The sequence below is a fragment of the Macaca fascicularis genome, chromosome 1 (assembly GCF_037993035.2).
Source record: "Macaca fascicularis isolate 582-1 chromosome 1, T2T-MFA8v1.1".
NCBI classification, from domain to species: domain Eukaryota; kingdom Metazoa; phylum Chordata; class Mammalia; order Primates; family Cercopithecidae; genus Macaca; species Macaca fascicularis.
The window spans coordinates 131430141-131448176 of record NC_088375.1 but is presented as its reverse complement, the minus strand read 5'-3'; the positions used below and the strand labels follow the sequence as shown (position 1 = coordinate 131448176).

Genomic DNA, 18036 nt, shown 5'->3' with positions numbered 1-18036 from the left:
TTAGCCAGGATGGTCTGGATCTCCTGACCTCGTGATCCGCCCGTCTCGGCCTCCCAAAGTGCTGAGATTACAGGCATGAGCCACCGCGCCATTTCAGTTTTTAAAAAGACAATTTAGTAAAGTAAACACATTTAAAATAACCTATTAAAATATATTTTTAAGTATGAGGACCTATTGAAGGCTTAAGTAGGGCAAAACTTAAAAGATAGGCATAAGAAGCATTAATACTGAATCTTAAAATGAGATTGAACAATTGCCTCTTATTAACATGTTTTATAAAGACATCTATAGATGTCAGTGATTATTCCCAGGCATCAAGGAATGACATCAAATTAAATTTGATGAAATAGTCTAAAAATCAGACTTGCTACTCAGAATAAAAACAACTATGTCTTAATCTTATCAATGATAAAATTTCTGATGCAATTCTATTCGAGATTTTACTTTCAAATAATGACTCCAAAAGTGTGGCCAACAATACAATTGCTGAAGATTCCCATGTGAAAGAATCTAAGAAGGTGTCCTAGTGGTAATAGGCATTCATAATTTACATAAAAGCTCAACCTGTATTTTAAACCTGAAAAGACATTAAGATGGACATGGACATAAAAATATCCCATAAATAAGACATACAATGACACAGAGCATAGTATCAACTTACGCTTGTTTCTGTAATATCAGTTTCTGCCGGTACACCTGGACCAAATTCTTCATTAGGGGGCCTTGTTGGTTTATCTTCATATTCTTTATATTCATAAAAATCATATTCGCCTAAATCTCCATCTACCAGAAGATCAGAGTCCCTGTCGTCTATTTCTTTGTTTTCATATAGTGTATCCTCAGAATTTTTCCTCTGGGAATCATAATCCTCTCCCGTTAGATATTCTTCAGTAAATATTTCTTCAACTGGATTTGGCTATTAATTTAAATTGCAAGGAATTGAGGAACATGAAGTTTATTGTTAGTAAAGCAAGGTAAGCATTTAAATTACAGTTTGATGGCATGTGATAGGATGAGATTTTGTTACTACTCAAGCAACTCTAAACACCTGGAAAGTAGTCTTTCAAGTATCATTGAAAGAAATACATTTGTACATTGCTATGTACAAAGAGATATTGCTTTCAAAGCACTTTCTCCAATAAACTGCAAATATTCACATGGAATTAACATGCGTATTTGCTTGTTCCATTGGAAAAAACATGTTAGTCAATTTCATATTTACTTCATAGTTTAAGAGTTGAACAATAAAAAATTGTATGGAGTTAAATCTTTGTTAAATTTTTTTTTCTTTCTTTTTTCTTTTTTTTTTTTTTTGAGATGGAGTTTTGCTCTTATTGCCTAGCTGGAGTCCAATGGTATAATCTCGGCTTACGGCAACCTCCACCTCCTGCGTTCAAGACACTCTCCTGCCTAAGCCTCCAGAGTAGCTAGGATAACGGGCATGTGCCACCATGCCTGGGTAATTTTGTATATTTAGTAGAGACGGGTTTTCTCCATATTGATTAGTCTGGTCTCGAACTCCCGACCTCAGGTGATCCACCCGCCTTGGCCTCCCAAAGTGTTGAGATTACAGGCGTGAGCCACCACACCTGGAAGCTTTGCCTAATTTTTAAATCTTACAGAACATCATCATGAAATAAATTTGCTACAAGGATAAGCCATGTAAGTTTGAGTCTCATCCCATAAAAAAATAACAATATGCCAATATCAGTATAAATAGAGATGTGTCATTACAATGATTATGCAGAGCATTTCTTATGTAAGGAAGTAGCATGAAACCAAAGATTTCTTTAAATCAAATAAAATAAATGATAGCTATCAACATTTAAGACAACGAAATATAAAATATCACTGTACCATTCTCAAGAAGAGTAAGGAATAAATATTAATTCTTAAAAGTGAGAATTATGTCAATAATACTTCCCCAGAGACATAGATAAAAACTGATACATTTTTTCTCTCAATTCCTTACTAGTAGAATAAACCTGAATCTGACTTAACATGTGAATATTTGGTTTTATTATGTCCGTGATGAGGCTCAAATTAAATAATTTATCTTGTTACTTTTTATTTTTTTGAGATGGGGTCTCACTTTGTCACCCAGGCTGCAATCGAGTGGTACAATCATACCGCTCTGCAGCCTGAGACTCCTGGGCTTACATGATCCTCCTGCCTCAGCCTCCTGTGTAGCTGGGACTACAGGCATGCACCACCATGCCCAGCTAATGAATTGATTGATTTATTTGTAAAGACAGGATCTTGTTGTATTGCTTAGGCTTATCTTGCCAATTTGTAAATTTCATTTTTAAGTAACTGATTTTCTATTGCATAGTAAATCTAGATGATAGAGTAATATTAGATAATAGTATTACACAATCTTGTGAATTAAAATATGTAGATAAATGATTAATAATTTTTCACTAAAATTAAATGCTCAATAACCATAATTTTTTGGATTCTTAGATAAGGAGTATATGCTGTCTACAGAGACTGCATATATCTAGGGTGAGAATATTGTTATAATCATAGCTCAGCACTAAAATGCTGGATGAATTTGGTTAGGTAAATAAACATCTTGAATCAAAATACTCATTTTTTTGAAAATTATTAATTTGAGGTTAAAGAAACTTAAAATGCATTCTCATTCTAAATATTCATTATTCTCAATTTTGTGTTTTCATATAAAGGCCTATTGAATCTATTTGCCTCATTGTGAGATATTTTACATAAATTTTCTTATAACTAAATTACATTTCTTATATTCATTTTCTGATAAAATTAAACCAAAATGTATACCAGATATTTAACAAAGTTAAACTGAATTGTATGTTGTATTCTTCATGATCAGAATGCATGTACAATATGAAATTCAGGACGATTAATTTTTACCTACATGTACTTAAATATTTTCATAGAAAATAATGGAAAGATTAAAATATATTAGTTTTATAAGAATTAATATTACATTCTTAACATTTGAAAATGTAGTTATTTAAGTCCACTAAGACTACATTTTCTCAAAATGCTCTCTGTCATAAAATGCACGATTATTCATCAGATGGAGTAAAATTCTAATTGTATCCTTTGATGATACAATTTTCACTTTAGAGGATTCTTCTTACAGAAGAAACATGTTGTGAATACCCTTAGTCACAACATGTTGAAAAGCTTGCTCAATTCCAGCAGCAATTAAGAAAATAATAGCAGCCAATTCAGTTTGATCAATTTAGCATCTGCATGAAGCAAAGAGTCATGCAAAACCTGAATTGACATTGATTTCAGATGAACTGCTTTTAGTAATAGTGAACCATTGCTATTGTTTCTCTTACTTTAGTAAAAGAATTAAAACATCAGATGTTTGAGAAATTATAGATTCTTCCAGAGTGAAGTATATCAAAATAAATTACACATTTAAAAAGTGGGACTGTGATTTAATATTGTCTATGTGTATTACCTCATTTGTCCCAGAAACACGCCTAGGAGCTTCTGTCTGGTAACTTTCCATTGTTCCATAGTTGTATTCTTGAAAATCATCAACGATATTTGCCTAATGGTAAATTCAGAAGAGAATTAGTAAACATGTAAGGTAATCCCAAATGTATGGAAATCATGATTTAATTGGGTTATAGTATTAGCCGAGTGAGTATTTATCTAGTTGGGTTAAGACTATGACTCATGATCAGAGATCTTCCAGCTTATCTAGGATAGATCTTGATTGCTTTTTCTTTGCTACCTTTACCCCTAGTTTGGCTTTTGCTGATGCTTGATAACTTTTCTTCTTCTTGGATGAAAATTTTTCAGATTTGGGGGGTGTAAACTTTTTGGACTTTTCCTTTGAGTTAGTAGCCACTGTCCTCGTCTTCTTTTTGAAATTGGATTTCTTTTTCTGTAAAATGTGGTGAAAGATGGAATGGAAAACATAAATAAACAAGGAGGAAAATATAGAGCATAGATGAAAGGAAGGCTAAGCAAAAGTGAAATGGACATCATTCTTCAAAACGGCTACTGCCAAATAAAAATCACAGTTATTGGTTCAGAGAAATAAGATGAATGAAAGGTTTATGGTAAGTTTGAGGAACAGTCAACATAAGGAACCACAGGATGATGAACAGCAGGACACCACATACACAGGCACTGCTTTGTTTTTACCTCCGTCTGTGCTATTGTCTCCTCAGTTACAGTGGGTCCCTCTGTTACACTTTCAGCCTCTTTATACTCTGCTTCCCCATACTCATAGTCATACTCGATTATATCCTCTGGTTCATACTACATTGCAAAGGAAAAAATATCAGGCAATTGTGTTAGTGGCAAAATACTATTCACAAAGTGAGAACCATCTTAACTTTTACATAGTGTAAATGTTAAGAGACAAGAAATTAATGTTATTGATGAGTTATTTTTGCATTACATAGAAGTATTATACTGTCTTATACAGAGTATAATAACATAGGAGTGACAAAGCACATTTCCTATGAGCAGAATGGTGATTAGTATCACAAGAAAACAAAAAATGTGGAATAATAATTCAAGTTCTTAATTATGGAATGTTAATTGAAACACAGTAATTATGTACTTGAACATAGATGTCAAATATTAATTTTGATTTGAAAAATTGCTATGAAATGTTTCTCTATAAGAGCTCTATAGTAATTTCAATGGGAATTTTTCATTAAGCTACATGTCTAAAAATAAAAATGTTGAGAGTAGTCTCCCTAAGTATGAAAGGATTTTCATATCTATTGAGAGATGGGAAAGAGGGGAGGAGGGAAAGGGAATACAAAGAATATGAAATAAGTATATACTCTATTTGAAATACTGTAACCAATGGGAAAATAAAATCTAAAATGTATTAAGAAATTCCTAATTTCCTTTAGACTTTCCTAAGATCAAACAGAGAACAAAATCCTTGTGAGACATTAAGGATTCAAAATTAGATATGCTTATAATTAATGCATAATTTTAATATTTAAAATTGCTGCCTTTTTTTCTATCGAAAAAAGGCATAACACTTAGATATCTTAAAAAACATAATAAATTCACATTGGAAATAGTATTTTATATTAATTTCTTCTGTATTAAAATGTTTTAATTAAGGAGAGATACATTTCCTAATAGAGTTAAAAGACAATCATACATATTAAATAATGAGCAAAATAATGTGCTCAAATCCAAAGCTCAATATCTTTATAAAAATTTTAATTTTCAATCAATAATATAGATATTATTTAACATAAGTTAAATTTAGATTTTCATCAAAATAACTAAATATACTAAATCATATGTAGCATAAAAATTAAGTAGTAAACTAAACAAGTTAAAACTCTAAAAAAATTATGTGTGTGTGTATATATATGTATGTATGTATATGCATGCCAGAGGCAATTTATATATAATTGCCTAGGGGCAAACATACATAATAATACAATAATACATATAATAATAAACATATATAATAATAAATATAATATAATAACACATATAATACATAAAATAATATATATTTTCCAGGGACAATCTACACATAATTCCTTAAGTAATGTATTTGATACAATTACATTTATGTCTCAACGGGATCTCTCTTCGCATTTTAACCGTTCCCTTTTAATCTTCCAACAAAATAACTGTTGACCACAAATGTTTTAGAAAATAGTGATCACAGTGCCTTCTAATAATAAGCTCTAGTAGCTTATAGAGGAGTTATGAATTACAAAAACCATAAGTAAATGCATAAAGTGCCAATTTTAAACCTGGACAACTTAAATGCATTTTAATTGAAATCTGCTATTCAAAGATATATATACATATATAGAACTGTACCAAAGTAGTCAATTAATTTTATATCATGTTTTTCTCTTATAGGACAAATTATCTTCTAACTTTCATAATTCTGTTCTTTATTTAAACTCTCCAAATATTGACTAACCAGACTGGTTATGAAATAATGGAGGAAATAACATGTTAACTGCCCTAGACACTAAAGCACATCTTTCTGGGTTTTGTTTGTTTGTTTGTTTTTTGTTTTATTTTGTTTTGTTTTTGAGATGGAGTCTCGCTCTGTCGCCCAGGCTGGAGTGCAAGTGGCACGATCTTAGCTCACTGCAACCTCCGCCTCCTGGGTTCAAGCGATTCTCCTTCCTCACTCAGCCTCCCGAGTAGCTGGGATTACAGGCACCTGCCACCATGCCCGACTAATCTTGTAAACATTTTTATTAGAGAGAGCGTTTCACTAAGTTGGCCAGGCTGCCATTGAACTCCTGACTACAGGTGACCCGCCCGCCTCGGCCTCCCAAATTGCTGGGATTACAAGCATGAGCCACTGCGCCCAGACAGCATATCTTTCTTTTAGAGCTTATTCACTCCTAGTTCTCCTTTATCTGCACAGCTTCCTCCATGTGGTGGTCATGAATATACTCAGGACATTGCTGAGTGTATATTGCAATATATATATATTACTACATAAAGCCTCATAACATATTTTTGGAGATAAATCTTTCTCCTCACTATGGAATTCTAAAGATGGCTTGAGACAAGTAGACAGGAAATAACTAGTTATAATCAATCAGACAAATACATGCAAAAAGACATGCAGTGATGGAATAATTTCAACTTTGTTGGTATTCTAACAGAAATTAGAGTAGGTGAGGAAAAATAATCTTCCAGAAATGTCATGTCTGTTTTTACTTAATTTGTAAGAAAACTGGTGACATCAGTAAAAACCTGTGCATATGATGAGAAATATAATGTATGATACATATTAAGTGAAAAGATAACACATTTTGGAAAGCTAATTGTTTTTTAAATTCCTTTATAAAAGATTGTTTGTCACTTCATTTTCTGTTTTCATCCTTTTTTAAGAAAGAATATCAAAAGGAATCCTATAGATTTAACATCTAATTTTTTATAAGACAGGAAGATAATTTCACTTGATCAGAAAATCCCAAATTCATTATAATTTTAATATTAGCTTGTCACCTATTTAAATGGCATTGTGTAGTTTCAAATAGAATTAAAATGTGATGATATTATGATTAAATTAAAATCTGCCTACATTATACATCTCTTACTCCATAGTGATGGTTGTAAAGTTGTGTAAAGCATATAACAATGTGAATCTTAAGAATGGATTAGGATATGTTATTTGAGGATACTAAGTAGACAAAATTATAAGCTGAAAAAGCATATGGGTTGATCTATAAAAGAAATTGACATATTTATTAATCCAAATTAGAATAATAAACATGCAATACCAGAAGTTTATTAGTGAACAATTAAGTAATATAAAGTACAACATGTATGACTGATGCTCCATATTGCACTTTATGTTCTTTACATATTGACGACTAACATTGCATTATTAATTTATATAGGTAGAAGCTCTAAAGATTATTAATATGCATTTTATCATATAATGACGTATTAATGGATATAGTTTAAAATTACTATAAAGATTACTTACTAATTTGATTGATTAGTTTTTGATACTGGTATAGATGTTTATCTTATTGTTGAAGGATCAACATAATTTAGAGTTAAAGAAAAAAGTGAAAGCTAATTCTTCCTTAAAGAAAAAACTTTTTCATTATGACTTATTCAATTTTTAAAGAGGTAAAACCCAACCAGATTGTGATGCAGTTTCTGCTATAATGTGCTGTTTTTCTCATCAAATGCTTCTAGTAAAACTAAGTTTGACATCTCAACAGAATGTTAAATATACATGTCAACAACTAACATGGTAAAAGGCAAGTTCATTTTTAAATGAACTTAAGAAGATGGATACAAATGACCTTGATAAAATAACAGCTTATCTGACATAATAGCATTACAACATGGGAACAAAACACCTCAAAGTGATATATTAAGATTGCAAACCTCCCTTCTTCCAAAAATCAGAGCCATATCTGTTGCTAAAAAGAATAGTATGCCTTATCTTTCTTTATAAAGGAGCAAAACAGATCTCATCAACCTTGAAAATGTACAGTAAATGCTATAAATTTTAATATTAAGTCAGCACATAACCTCTTAGATATAAAAACACAAAATCTAATAATCATTTTATCTATCACTTCAGAATTCATGGAAAATATATTTAGTGAATCATGAGAGAATAAAAAGAATGAAGTAATTGAGAACTGTGAAGCAGGTAAATAAAATATCCCAGTAATTTATCTTTACACTCTCATATTTGCCTTCTTGTTGGCTTCTTAAAATTTTACCCTGCTTTTTAAACAAAAACTAATATTACGTCATGGAAAAGATCAGTGCAACAGAATTCACTATTAAACGTTATAAAGTAAAGTAGTGTCAAAAACATATTTCTAGCATTTAAAGTGTAAAATCCAACCTTAATTCACATGCAGAACTAACAATAAGATAAAAGATTTTGACTCATTATAAACAGTAAAACTCAAATGGTGGCACCTATGAGTACATTTAAAAGGAAAGTACTTTCTATCTGATTCATTTTTAGAACAATTTTGATGTTTCCAAATTTCTACTTCCTTTTTAACACTCTAAGTCTTGAGGAAAAAAATCTAAAAATACAGTTTTGCTCTCAACTGAGGCTTAAATTCCTTTCATTTCACATGCTTTTAAATTTTCCTATGAGAAATGTTTTTTTAAAAAAACTCTCTAATTATTGAACACAGCCCGAAAACTTTAAGGTAGTTCTAATGTCACTTTCTCATTTGCATGAATTGCCAAAGGTCTAGGGAGACGCATGTACACCAGAAAATATGTCACTCTATCTTGAAGCTGTGTTAATTATTTAAATGCTAATGGTCGAAATATCGCTCTTAGAAATTATTTTCTTCTCACACCCTCCAAAATGGAGTATGTGCATATACACAGTATACAAGTGAAGCACCACTATTTCTAATAAATTTATGTAATAAAATGCTTAAACAGCAAGAAAACAAGTACCAAATATATTCAAGTCACTTTTTTTCCTGGAAATATTACAACACTATTAAAATACAAAGCATAATTTAACTAAAATGGAATAAATAAGTGTTAGTTCAAAAACTGCACACTGCACTGCTATGTCCGTATCACTGAAATACAGAGAGCTTCTCTGGTCTTGTGCTCCTCACCTCATCTATCTGAGGTTCCTGAGCCTGAGCAGCCTTGGGTGCTGAAGAGTCACAGTCTGGACTATAATGCTCACAGTAGTCATATGCTGCCTTGGGGTCACCTGTGATCAAAAACTGCTGGATGTCCCCCTGAAAAAAAAAATAATAATAATAAATAAAAACACACAGACACAGATGCAGTCAGCATATTAAGGTACACATATACCAGAGTGAGGACTCAAGACAATGTGTGGTTTATTTTTAAATATTTGAAGAAGAAAAATGACTTATATTTCAATGTTAGGAAGAGTCTTACAGGATTGAAACACCTATTTTACAAATTAGCTGTAAATATTGGACTGTTATTCTATGTTATCTTCTGGCTCAGGAAATCTGTACTACATTCATTCCTTTGTTAAAACTCAATTTTACTTCACTGGTAGTTTATACTGCATGGTAGAGGACAAATATAATGTGGGCAAAAGGCTAATTTTAAAAGTCAACACATTTTAAAAACTGTGCATATATAAAAACAGTAACAAATTTCTAATACTAAGTAAAAAGCTCAATAAGCTATTGTTAGGAAATTTATATGAAATTTTTAGAGTAAATATATAGATCCAACTATTATGTTATCTTAGAAAAATCAGTATCAAAAGGAATCCCTACCTACAAAGATGAATGAGAAATGAAGACACAGGAGAAACCCAAATTAAAAATAAAAAGAGCATGAGTTTGATGCATTTATATTAAGGAAAAATAAAGGAGTTCCTAAGGATACATTAAACATCGCCTATCAAAAAATCTGTGTTATTTCAATAAAATCAAAACATTAGTAATACTTAATAACAGAATTACCTAAAGAGTTTTAATTTCAAGAGCTTTTGGAAACTGCAAGCAAGAGAAAAAATCCAAATATTCTTCTCTTGACATAATGTGACTACTTCCACCTGGACCTTATTTCATCATGAAACTAGTTTAATATAAATCTGTGTGTCATGACCATATTAATTCAGAATTACACTCAGACCTAGAGGAATATCTGGGCTGATAGCCATTTAACTTGAGCATTCGAGTCTCTGTAAGTTTGAGCACATAAATCTGATGCATAAAACTCCTGACTCCATATTTAATAATTTAAAAGTCATTCCAGCTTTCTCTGCATCTTACCAACAGGGATTATTTAGGACTTGATAAAAATATGGAAAATAAATTATAAAAATCTTTAAAAATTAAAGAATGTGGAATAATTCATTCTACATTTATACCACAATATTTATTTATTAACAAATATTTATTGAGAAAGTATTATACACAAAATATTGAACCTGTGGGTGTAGAAACACATATTTAATGTAATCTTTGCTCTTTGGAGAGCGCAAACCAGTGGTTAACAATATTTAAAACTATAGTATAAGGTGGAATAAAATTAATAACTTGAAAAGATATAACCAAAGAGTGTGAGAAGTGCCAAGAAAAGAATAAGTTAATTAGTTATTTAATTAGAATTAAGTATAAGTTATTTAAGTAGAATTAGGTTATTCAATCCTAGCAGGCAATTTTTTATTTAATACTGTGGTTATTACCTGTGGTGTGGTACTTATTTTTATTTGTATCATTCTTTCTTCTGTCAAAAACTGTGTTCATTCTCACCCTTAGAATTAGGATTTAGTTTTAAGGTTCAAAAATTTATATTTCTATGCTTACATTTCTCTTTTTTAAAAATAACATATTTATTGAGCTTTTCACACTATTCAAATATAAAATCAATTATAATGGATTTAATTAATTCACATATAAAATCCATTCTTTCAAAATTTACAATACAGTGGGTTTAGTACAGTCACAGCATTGTCCAATCATCAGTACTAATTGCAGAAAAATTTCATGACACCTAAAAGATACCCTGCAACCAGTGGTAGTCACTTTCAATCCTTCCCTTTTCCCAGCCCCTGGTAAAAATTGGGTATTTCCTATAAATTCAACCATACAACATGTGACCTTTTTCAATTGGCTTCTTTCATTGATCATAATGTCTTCAAGATTGATCCATGTTGTACCATGTATTAGTACTTCATTCCTCTTTTCAAGTAATATTCCCTTTTATGGACATGCCGCTGTTTATTAATCAGTTTCTGGAATTTGGGTTGTTTTCATTTATTATTTTGCTATTTGTTTTATACATTTTATGCCTTTGTATTAATATTACGTTATTCTTCCATTACTGCCTTTTTTGAGTTGAATAGATATTTACTATTTTTAAATTTTACTTTTTTTTTTTTTTTTTTTTTTTTGAGACAGAGTCTCTCTCTGTAGCCCAGGCTGGAGTGCAGTGGCCGGATCTCAGCTCACTGCAAGCTCCTCCTCCCGGGTTTACACCATTCTCCTGTCTCAGCCTCCCGAGTAGCTGGGACTACAGACGCCCGTCAACTCGCCTGGCTAGTTTTTTGGTTTTTTTTTTTTTTTTTTTTTTTTTTTTTTGTATTTTTTAGTAGAGACGGGGTTTCACCGTGTTAGCCAGGATGGTCTTGATCTCCTGACCTCGTGATCCGCCCGTCTCGGCCTCCCAAAGTGCTGGGATTACAGGCTTGAGCCACCGCGCCCGGCCAGTGGTTACTCTTAGAATTATAATTAACTTATTATAATATTTTTCAAATTAATACTTACTTCATGTCAATCTTACACAAAAATGTGATCTTATGTAGCTCTAATCCCTCCTTCTGCCTTGTAACTATTATTGTTGTATAAATTACATCTTTATATACTATAAGCCTATCAACACAGTTTTATAATTATTGTTTTATGCAATTTTGTTTTTAATCTAATAAGAGAAGTATTATAAACAAGAAGTACGATCTTTTATATTTACCTCTCCCAGATAACTGTACTTGTGTTCTTTATTTGAGTTATTGTCCAGTAATCTTCCATTTCAATCTAAGATACTCTTTACATTTCTTCAAAGGGAACTTTGTTAGTGAATATTATTTTAAATATGGGAATGTCTTAATTTTCCTTTTTTTAAGAGATGGTGCCTTATTATGTTGTCCAATGCTGTTATTGAAATCCTGGACTCCAGCTATCTTCCTATTTCAGCCTCCTAAGTAGCTGGGCCTATAAGAGCACGACACTGCACCTGGCTGTTCCCTTTGCCTTTGAAAGTCGGTTTTGCTGGCTATAAAGTTTTTCGTTGAAGTCTTTCCCCCTTGCCGCCAGAACTGTGAATATGTTACCCTACTACTTCATGACCTCCACAGTATATGATAGGGAATCAGTTAATAATCTAAATTAAAATCCTTTATATGTTATCAGTCACTTCACTCTTGCAATTTTGAAGTTTCTCTCACTGTCTTTGCTTTTTGATGTTTATGATGTATCTAGATGTAGATTTTACAAGTTTATCCGATTTGAAGTTGTCGAGAGTCTTGAATGTGTAGATTCATTACTTTGTTAAATATGTTTTCTGCCCTTACTCTTTTTGGGACTCCTATCATGCCTATTTTGGAATGTTTGGTGGTGTTCCGCAGGTCTCAGAGGCTCTGTCAACTTTTTTGAATTTTTTTTCTTCCCTTCTTCTTATTGTAGATGATATCAACTGATTTATCTTCAAGTACACCGATTATTTTGTCAGCTCAAATTCTTTGTTGAACTTAGTCAATTTTTCATTGTATGTTATAATTTTCAACTACAGTACTACTATTTAGTATTTTTATAGTATATATCTTTATTGCTACTTTCTATTTGGTAAGACATTATCATACTTGCTGTTAGTTATTATGATTTTTTTTCATTTTTTTAACGTATCCATAATTGTTCATTTAATGTCTTTGTTGGGGAAGTCCAATGTCTGTGCTTCTCAAAGGGCAAATCCTCTTAACTGCTTTGCTTTGCTTTGCTTTTTACTTTGTATGCCACACAATTTTCTTTTTCTTTCTTTCTTTTTTTTTTTTTTTTGGCTATCTCATGATGTTGAAAGCTTTTATGTTGAAAGTTGAACATATTAAATAACAACCCTGAAATCAGATACTATCCTCCCCTTCCACCAGGCCTACTGTTATTTTTCTTTAGAGTTGTTGGTGCTTGTTTGTTCATGTAGTGATTTACTTGAAGTAATTCTGTAAGTCAGTAGTCTTTGCTGCTTGTGGCCAACGAGGTCTCTGTTTGGTTAGGTTAATGATCTGTAAATGATTAGACTGAGATTTCCTTAAATCTCAGAATCAAATGGAAACAATTAGTATCCCAAGAGCCTTTCTGTGTGTCTTGGTAAACACTTTCAACACTCCTACAGTTTACAACACTGTCTTAGCTCTCACTTTTTGCTAGGTAGATCCTCAAAGTCAACCATATTGAAAATAGCAGGGCCTTCTCCTCAGGTCTTACCTGGACAGGCACACAGGTCTCCTAGATCATCAGATTAACATCTGAGCTTTTCCAAGCTCCTTATGGACATCTCATTTTAAATCTTCTTTTTAGTGTTTTAACCTGATCCCCTTTTGATCCATATTTTGACATTTAAATTCTTATTGCCAACTACCTAAATAATCTTCATCTAGAATGTCTCATCACCAAACTGAGCAATATTACACCACAAAAATGACTCAGAAACACACATCCACTAATAAAAATTGTGCTGACATAAATGAAATACTGTTTATTCATCTTCATGATAAATTTTGTTGACTTCAAAAATATCTCCATTGATAACTCAGATTGTGTTATATTTATGCAAGTTTTTAGTCATTTTATTTAATCATTAATTCATTCACTCATTCAAATAGTGCTTTAAAAGTACATGTAACATACTAGTATGTCCAAGTAACACCCAAATAAGGAAATGCCTTCTTTAATTTACGGTGAAGCATAACATAAAGCAAAAGTAGAAAATATTCATCTAGACAACCATATTTAAAATCATCATATTATTAGTATTTCTAACTTGAAAATATTTATTTTTACATGTCATAAGACAATATAAATAATTGATCAATAAAATTAGTTTCTGAGTTTTTTGGTAAATTATTTTTAAGTAGGAGCATCTCTAATATTGTCTAATACCTACTAATTTTAAATAGACACATAGCAAATAAATACAAGTTCTTAACACATACCAATAGCATTTCTCAAATTCTAACCGAATAATTCAGAACACTGAGTAACCATACCTGAATTGTAATAAATGAAAAATAACAAAGAGAAATTTGAATACAAAATTATTAACATTTAAAACAAATAAGGAGGCACTATTGAGTACATGAGTATATGACTGAGTAATGGAATCACTGAGGGTTTCAATTAGAAACTCTGCTTCCTAAATTTTCTCCCAGCTTTGCCATTAACTACTTGGAATTGTGCATCACTTAATTTATCATTTGTAAAATGAATGCACTGAGAGATAATACCTAAGGTCCTCTCCAGGAATAGAAATTCTGGAATTCCATACTTAATTATATATAAATTATAATGAATCAAGTGAATTTATTGCTGAAAAACAAAAAAGTTGCTATCATATATATGATATTTATGTATATAAATATATATTATATATAATATAAATATATATGCATCATATATAAGTATATAGTACTTTGAAATAATAAATATTTTTAAATAATGCTGGTTTCGTTAAGTACTTGCTATTCTATTTACAGTCCTAACTTCACTAAATGGAATCCTGCCAACTTTTCCACTATAAATTCTTATTTCAAGTGTTTAATAGTCATAAAATATACTAGAAAGGAACTGGAAAAATTCAATAAAAAGCTTACAGTACTATTTTTCCCAGAAGGCATTTTACAGTGTTTTATGTTAATCATATGACATGTTTTAATACAGTCTGTAAAAAAGCTCATTGTGACAGATTGAATGAACTATAAATATTTAGATTCAATAGTGCCATAAAAATTTTCACAGCCAAAAAAGGAAAAGTTATTGAGTAAAACTAGCATCTTTAGCATACAAGGCATCCTCCTCCTTTAATGACCCATGAAACCAAGATTAAGGTACATTTGATGCAATTACTTGGTGATCTCCAGCTGTGTGAACTGGGTTTATACTATAGTGTTCGCCTATAGACAGTATAGGTATAGAGCAAAAGCAAATAAAATGTAAGAAAATTAAATAGAAACTGTCTATACAGATGATGTTCTTGTGAATGTCATATGCATTGCAAAATGATCTCACTATATTTTTATCAATACAAACTATATAAGTAATAGCATACTTTTAAAACCAAACAAATAATGCACATATGCAAACAATTTTTTGCTCAGTTTTTTTACTTTGGTTTGTGTGTGTGTGTGTATATATATATTATATATATATAAAATATATATTATAATATACAGCTATGCCTTATATAGACTTTATATATAAGTATATAATATACAGCTATGCCTTATATAGACTTTATATATGTCTATATAATATACATAATATATTATATATTATATATTATGTACATATAATTATATATAATATATGATGAATAATAAAATAATAAAAATATATAATATATTCAATATATATAATAAAAATATATAATATAATAATATATAATTATATATTATATAAATAATATATGAAAAAATATATTTTATATAATATATAATATATGTAATTATATATATAATTATAAAATATATTTTTTCATATATTATTTTACTATTTATATATAATTATATATTATAATATATAATTATAATATATTATATATAATATAATATAAATAATAATATATATAATTATATATAATAATTATTCTATTCTATAATATTCTATTATTTTATTTTATTATTTAATTATATTATTATATATTATATAGACTTAAATATAAAGTCTATATAAGGCACAGCTGTTTCAATTTTTTGTGCTATGAATGTAATTACATAATGGTCTAGAAAATACACAAGTAAAGATAAATTTAGATTTTGTGTGTGTATGTGTGTGTAAAGAATCAAATTTATTGAAAAAGTATGGTAAATAATATTGGTCTAATGTCTTAAGATCACATGTCAATGTGTCAGTGTTAAGGTTCTGAATTTTCAGATTGAACTCCTTGTCTTAATGTGAAGCCAACCAGTGACTGGTTGATGTTAGTTCTCAATCTGAGCATCCACTGAATTGCACAGCAAAGCAGCTGCCTCTAGAGAATGAGCAATGAAAAACCAGCCTCTGATAAGCTGTCTTGTTCAACTCCATCTGATTGAATAATGTGACTCATAGATGGATTATGTGTTTGGAACTTAATAGGATCACAACAAAGGCAGAAGAAATTTAGATATAACTAAAATAGTTAATGCAGATGTTGAATCAGTGCTCAATTACAACCGAAAAATAATCATCTCTCTTAAATTTTAATCTTACAACTGGTGACTGTACAATTCCACAAGGCTTTCAATTCTACTCTGAATCTTGCAAGATCTAAACTTTTAACATTAACATTTAAAGTTCTTTATTCTAAGAGAGCAATTTTTTGTAAGATCTGGAAAATAACACTCTAACAATTGACTATACACCTTATTAAATTACAGAAATATCTAGGATTAGATATTTAATCTCCCTCAATGCTAGAGTAAATCACACAGCTATAATTTTATTCCATAAAATCATCTAGATTCCATTTCCTATAGTTCATTCTTGTCTCCATTAACTTGCAACATATAGGTATCTCAGTGAGAATGAACATTTTTATGAAATGGCTCTTAGAAAAATATTGATGATTTGTTACAAGCAAATGAGAGTTAGCCTAATGAAGGGGATGGAGGTAAAATAGCATTAAACATAAAAAGCATCTTAAACGAAACTTCTGAGGGATGAAACTGTTTGATGAATTCAGAGACTTAGGGCAGGTGCAGTGGCTCACACCAGTAATACTAGCACTTTGGGAGGCCAAAGTGGGTGGATCACCTGAGGTCAGGAGTTCAAAGCCAGCCTGACCAACATGGTAAAACCCTTTCTCCACCAAAAAATACAAAAATTAGCCAAGCATGGTGGCGCATGCCTGTAATCCTAGCTACTTGGGAGGCCGAGTCATGAAAATTGCTTGAATCTGGGAGGTGGAGGTTACAGTGAGCCAAGATCATGCCACTGCCACTGCACTCAGCCTGGGCAACAGAGCCAGACTCTTTCTCAAAAAAAAAAAAAAAAAAAAAGAGAGAGAGAGAGAGAGAGAAGTATATATAGTGCAGCATAGTTAGAGGGAAGGATTTATATGGTGATAAGGAGTGAGGTTAAAGAGTAGATTTTTTTTTAAGTTAGGAACCAACTTAAGAAAAGGCTTGTATGTGAACTGAAACTCAAAAGATGTTATTTGAGTGTCATTTGAGGACTCTTATCAATGAAATAGGTTGACCAATGTTGTATTTTTAAAAAATCACTTTGACAGCAAAACGGAGGATAATTTGAAAGCAGCCAGTTTGGAAATCAATTAGAAGTCTATTTCAATAAAAGTGTTGAGAATTGAAGCCAAGTCTGCCATGGTAGGAATGGAGTAGATGGAATAGACAGTAGATATATTCGTAAAAAAGATATCTGTGAGATTTGGAAACTGACTGGGTGCTGATGATGGAGTGAGACAAGAATGATAAGGAAAGATGGCGCAAAGTGTTACAGAGAACGTAGAGCAATTCTACAGTTTCTCAAGTAAGCAATGGTAGGATGGCAAAGCCATTTACTCAAAAGGAACTACAATAAAAGGAAAAAATTGGAGGGTCAATCTCTTAAGTCTAAGTAGTAGAATAATAACTAAAGGTCATTTATGGAGTAAGTTCAGTGTTTCATTTAAGAAAGTAACTTTCATTTATTTTTGAACTGTATCTCTCCTAAACCTGAAGACTGTCAGATTGCATCATTGAAACCAAACCAAGTTTCAAGAATCGGTAAGAATCGGCAGAAAATTTCCTTTTGATCGGACAGTCCATACTTCTTTCTGTATCAATCTTATACCCATTTTTTTCATTGATAATCAAGAACA

The 18036-nt window shown here is 30.8% G+C and overlaps 1 protein-coding gene across 5 annotated transcripts in view; it reads right to left on the bottom strand.

The window, feature by feature from the left end:
- The window catches only part of COL11A1 (collagen type XI alpha 1 chain), a 220374-nt gene that overhangs the window by 138375 nt on the left and 63963 nt on the right, over positions 1 to 18036 (bottom strand). For 2 of the 5 annotated variants that reach the window (XR_012429045.1, XM_015432036.4), the window contains exons 5-9: positions 9090 to 9218; positions 4150 to 4266; positions 3734 to 3886; positions 3455 to 3547; positions 662 to 916 (exon numbers count right to left, since the gene is read on the bottom strand). Coding sequence is in view for 3 of the 5 variants with exons in the window: in XM_015432036.4 (XP_015287522.3) it covers positions 662 to 916; positions 3455 to 3547; positions 3734 to 3886; positions 4150 to 4266; positions 9090 to 9218 (747 nt within the window). In the remaining 2 variants the exon portion in view is untranslated. The remainder of the gene's footprint in view (positions 1 to 661; positions 917 to 3454; positions 3548 to 3733; positions 3887 to 4149; positions 4267 to 9089; positions 9219 to 18036) is intronic. The other 3 variants (XM_074027435.1, XM_005542564.5, XM_015432041.4) reach the window with 2 other exon arrangements.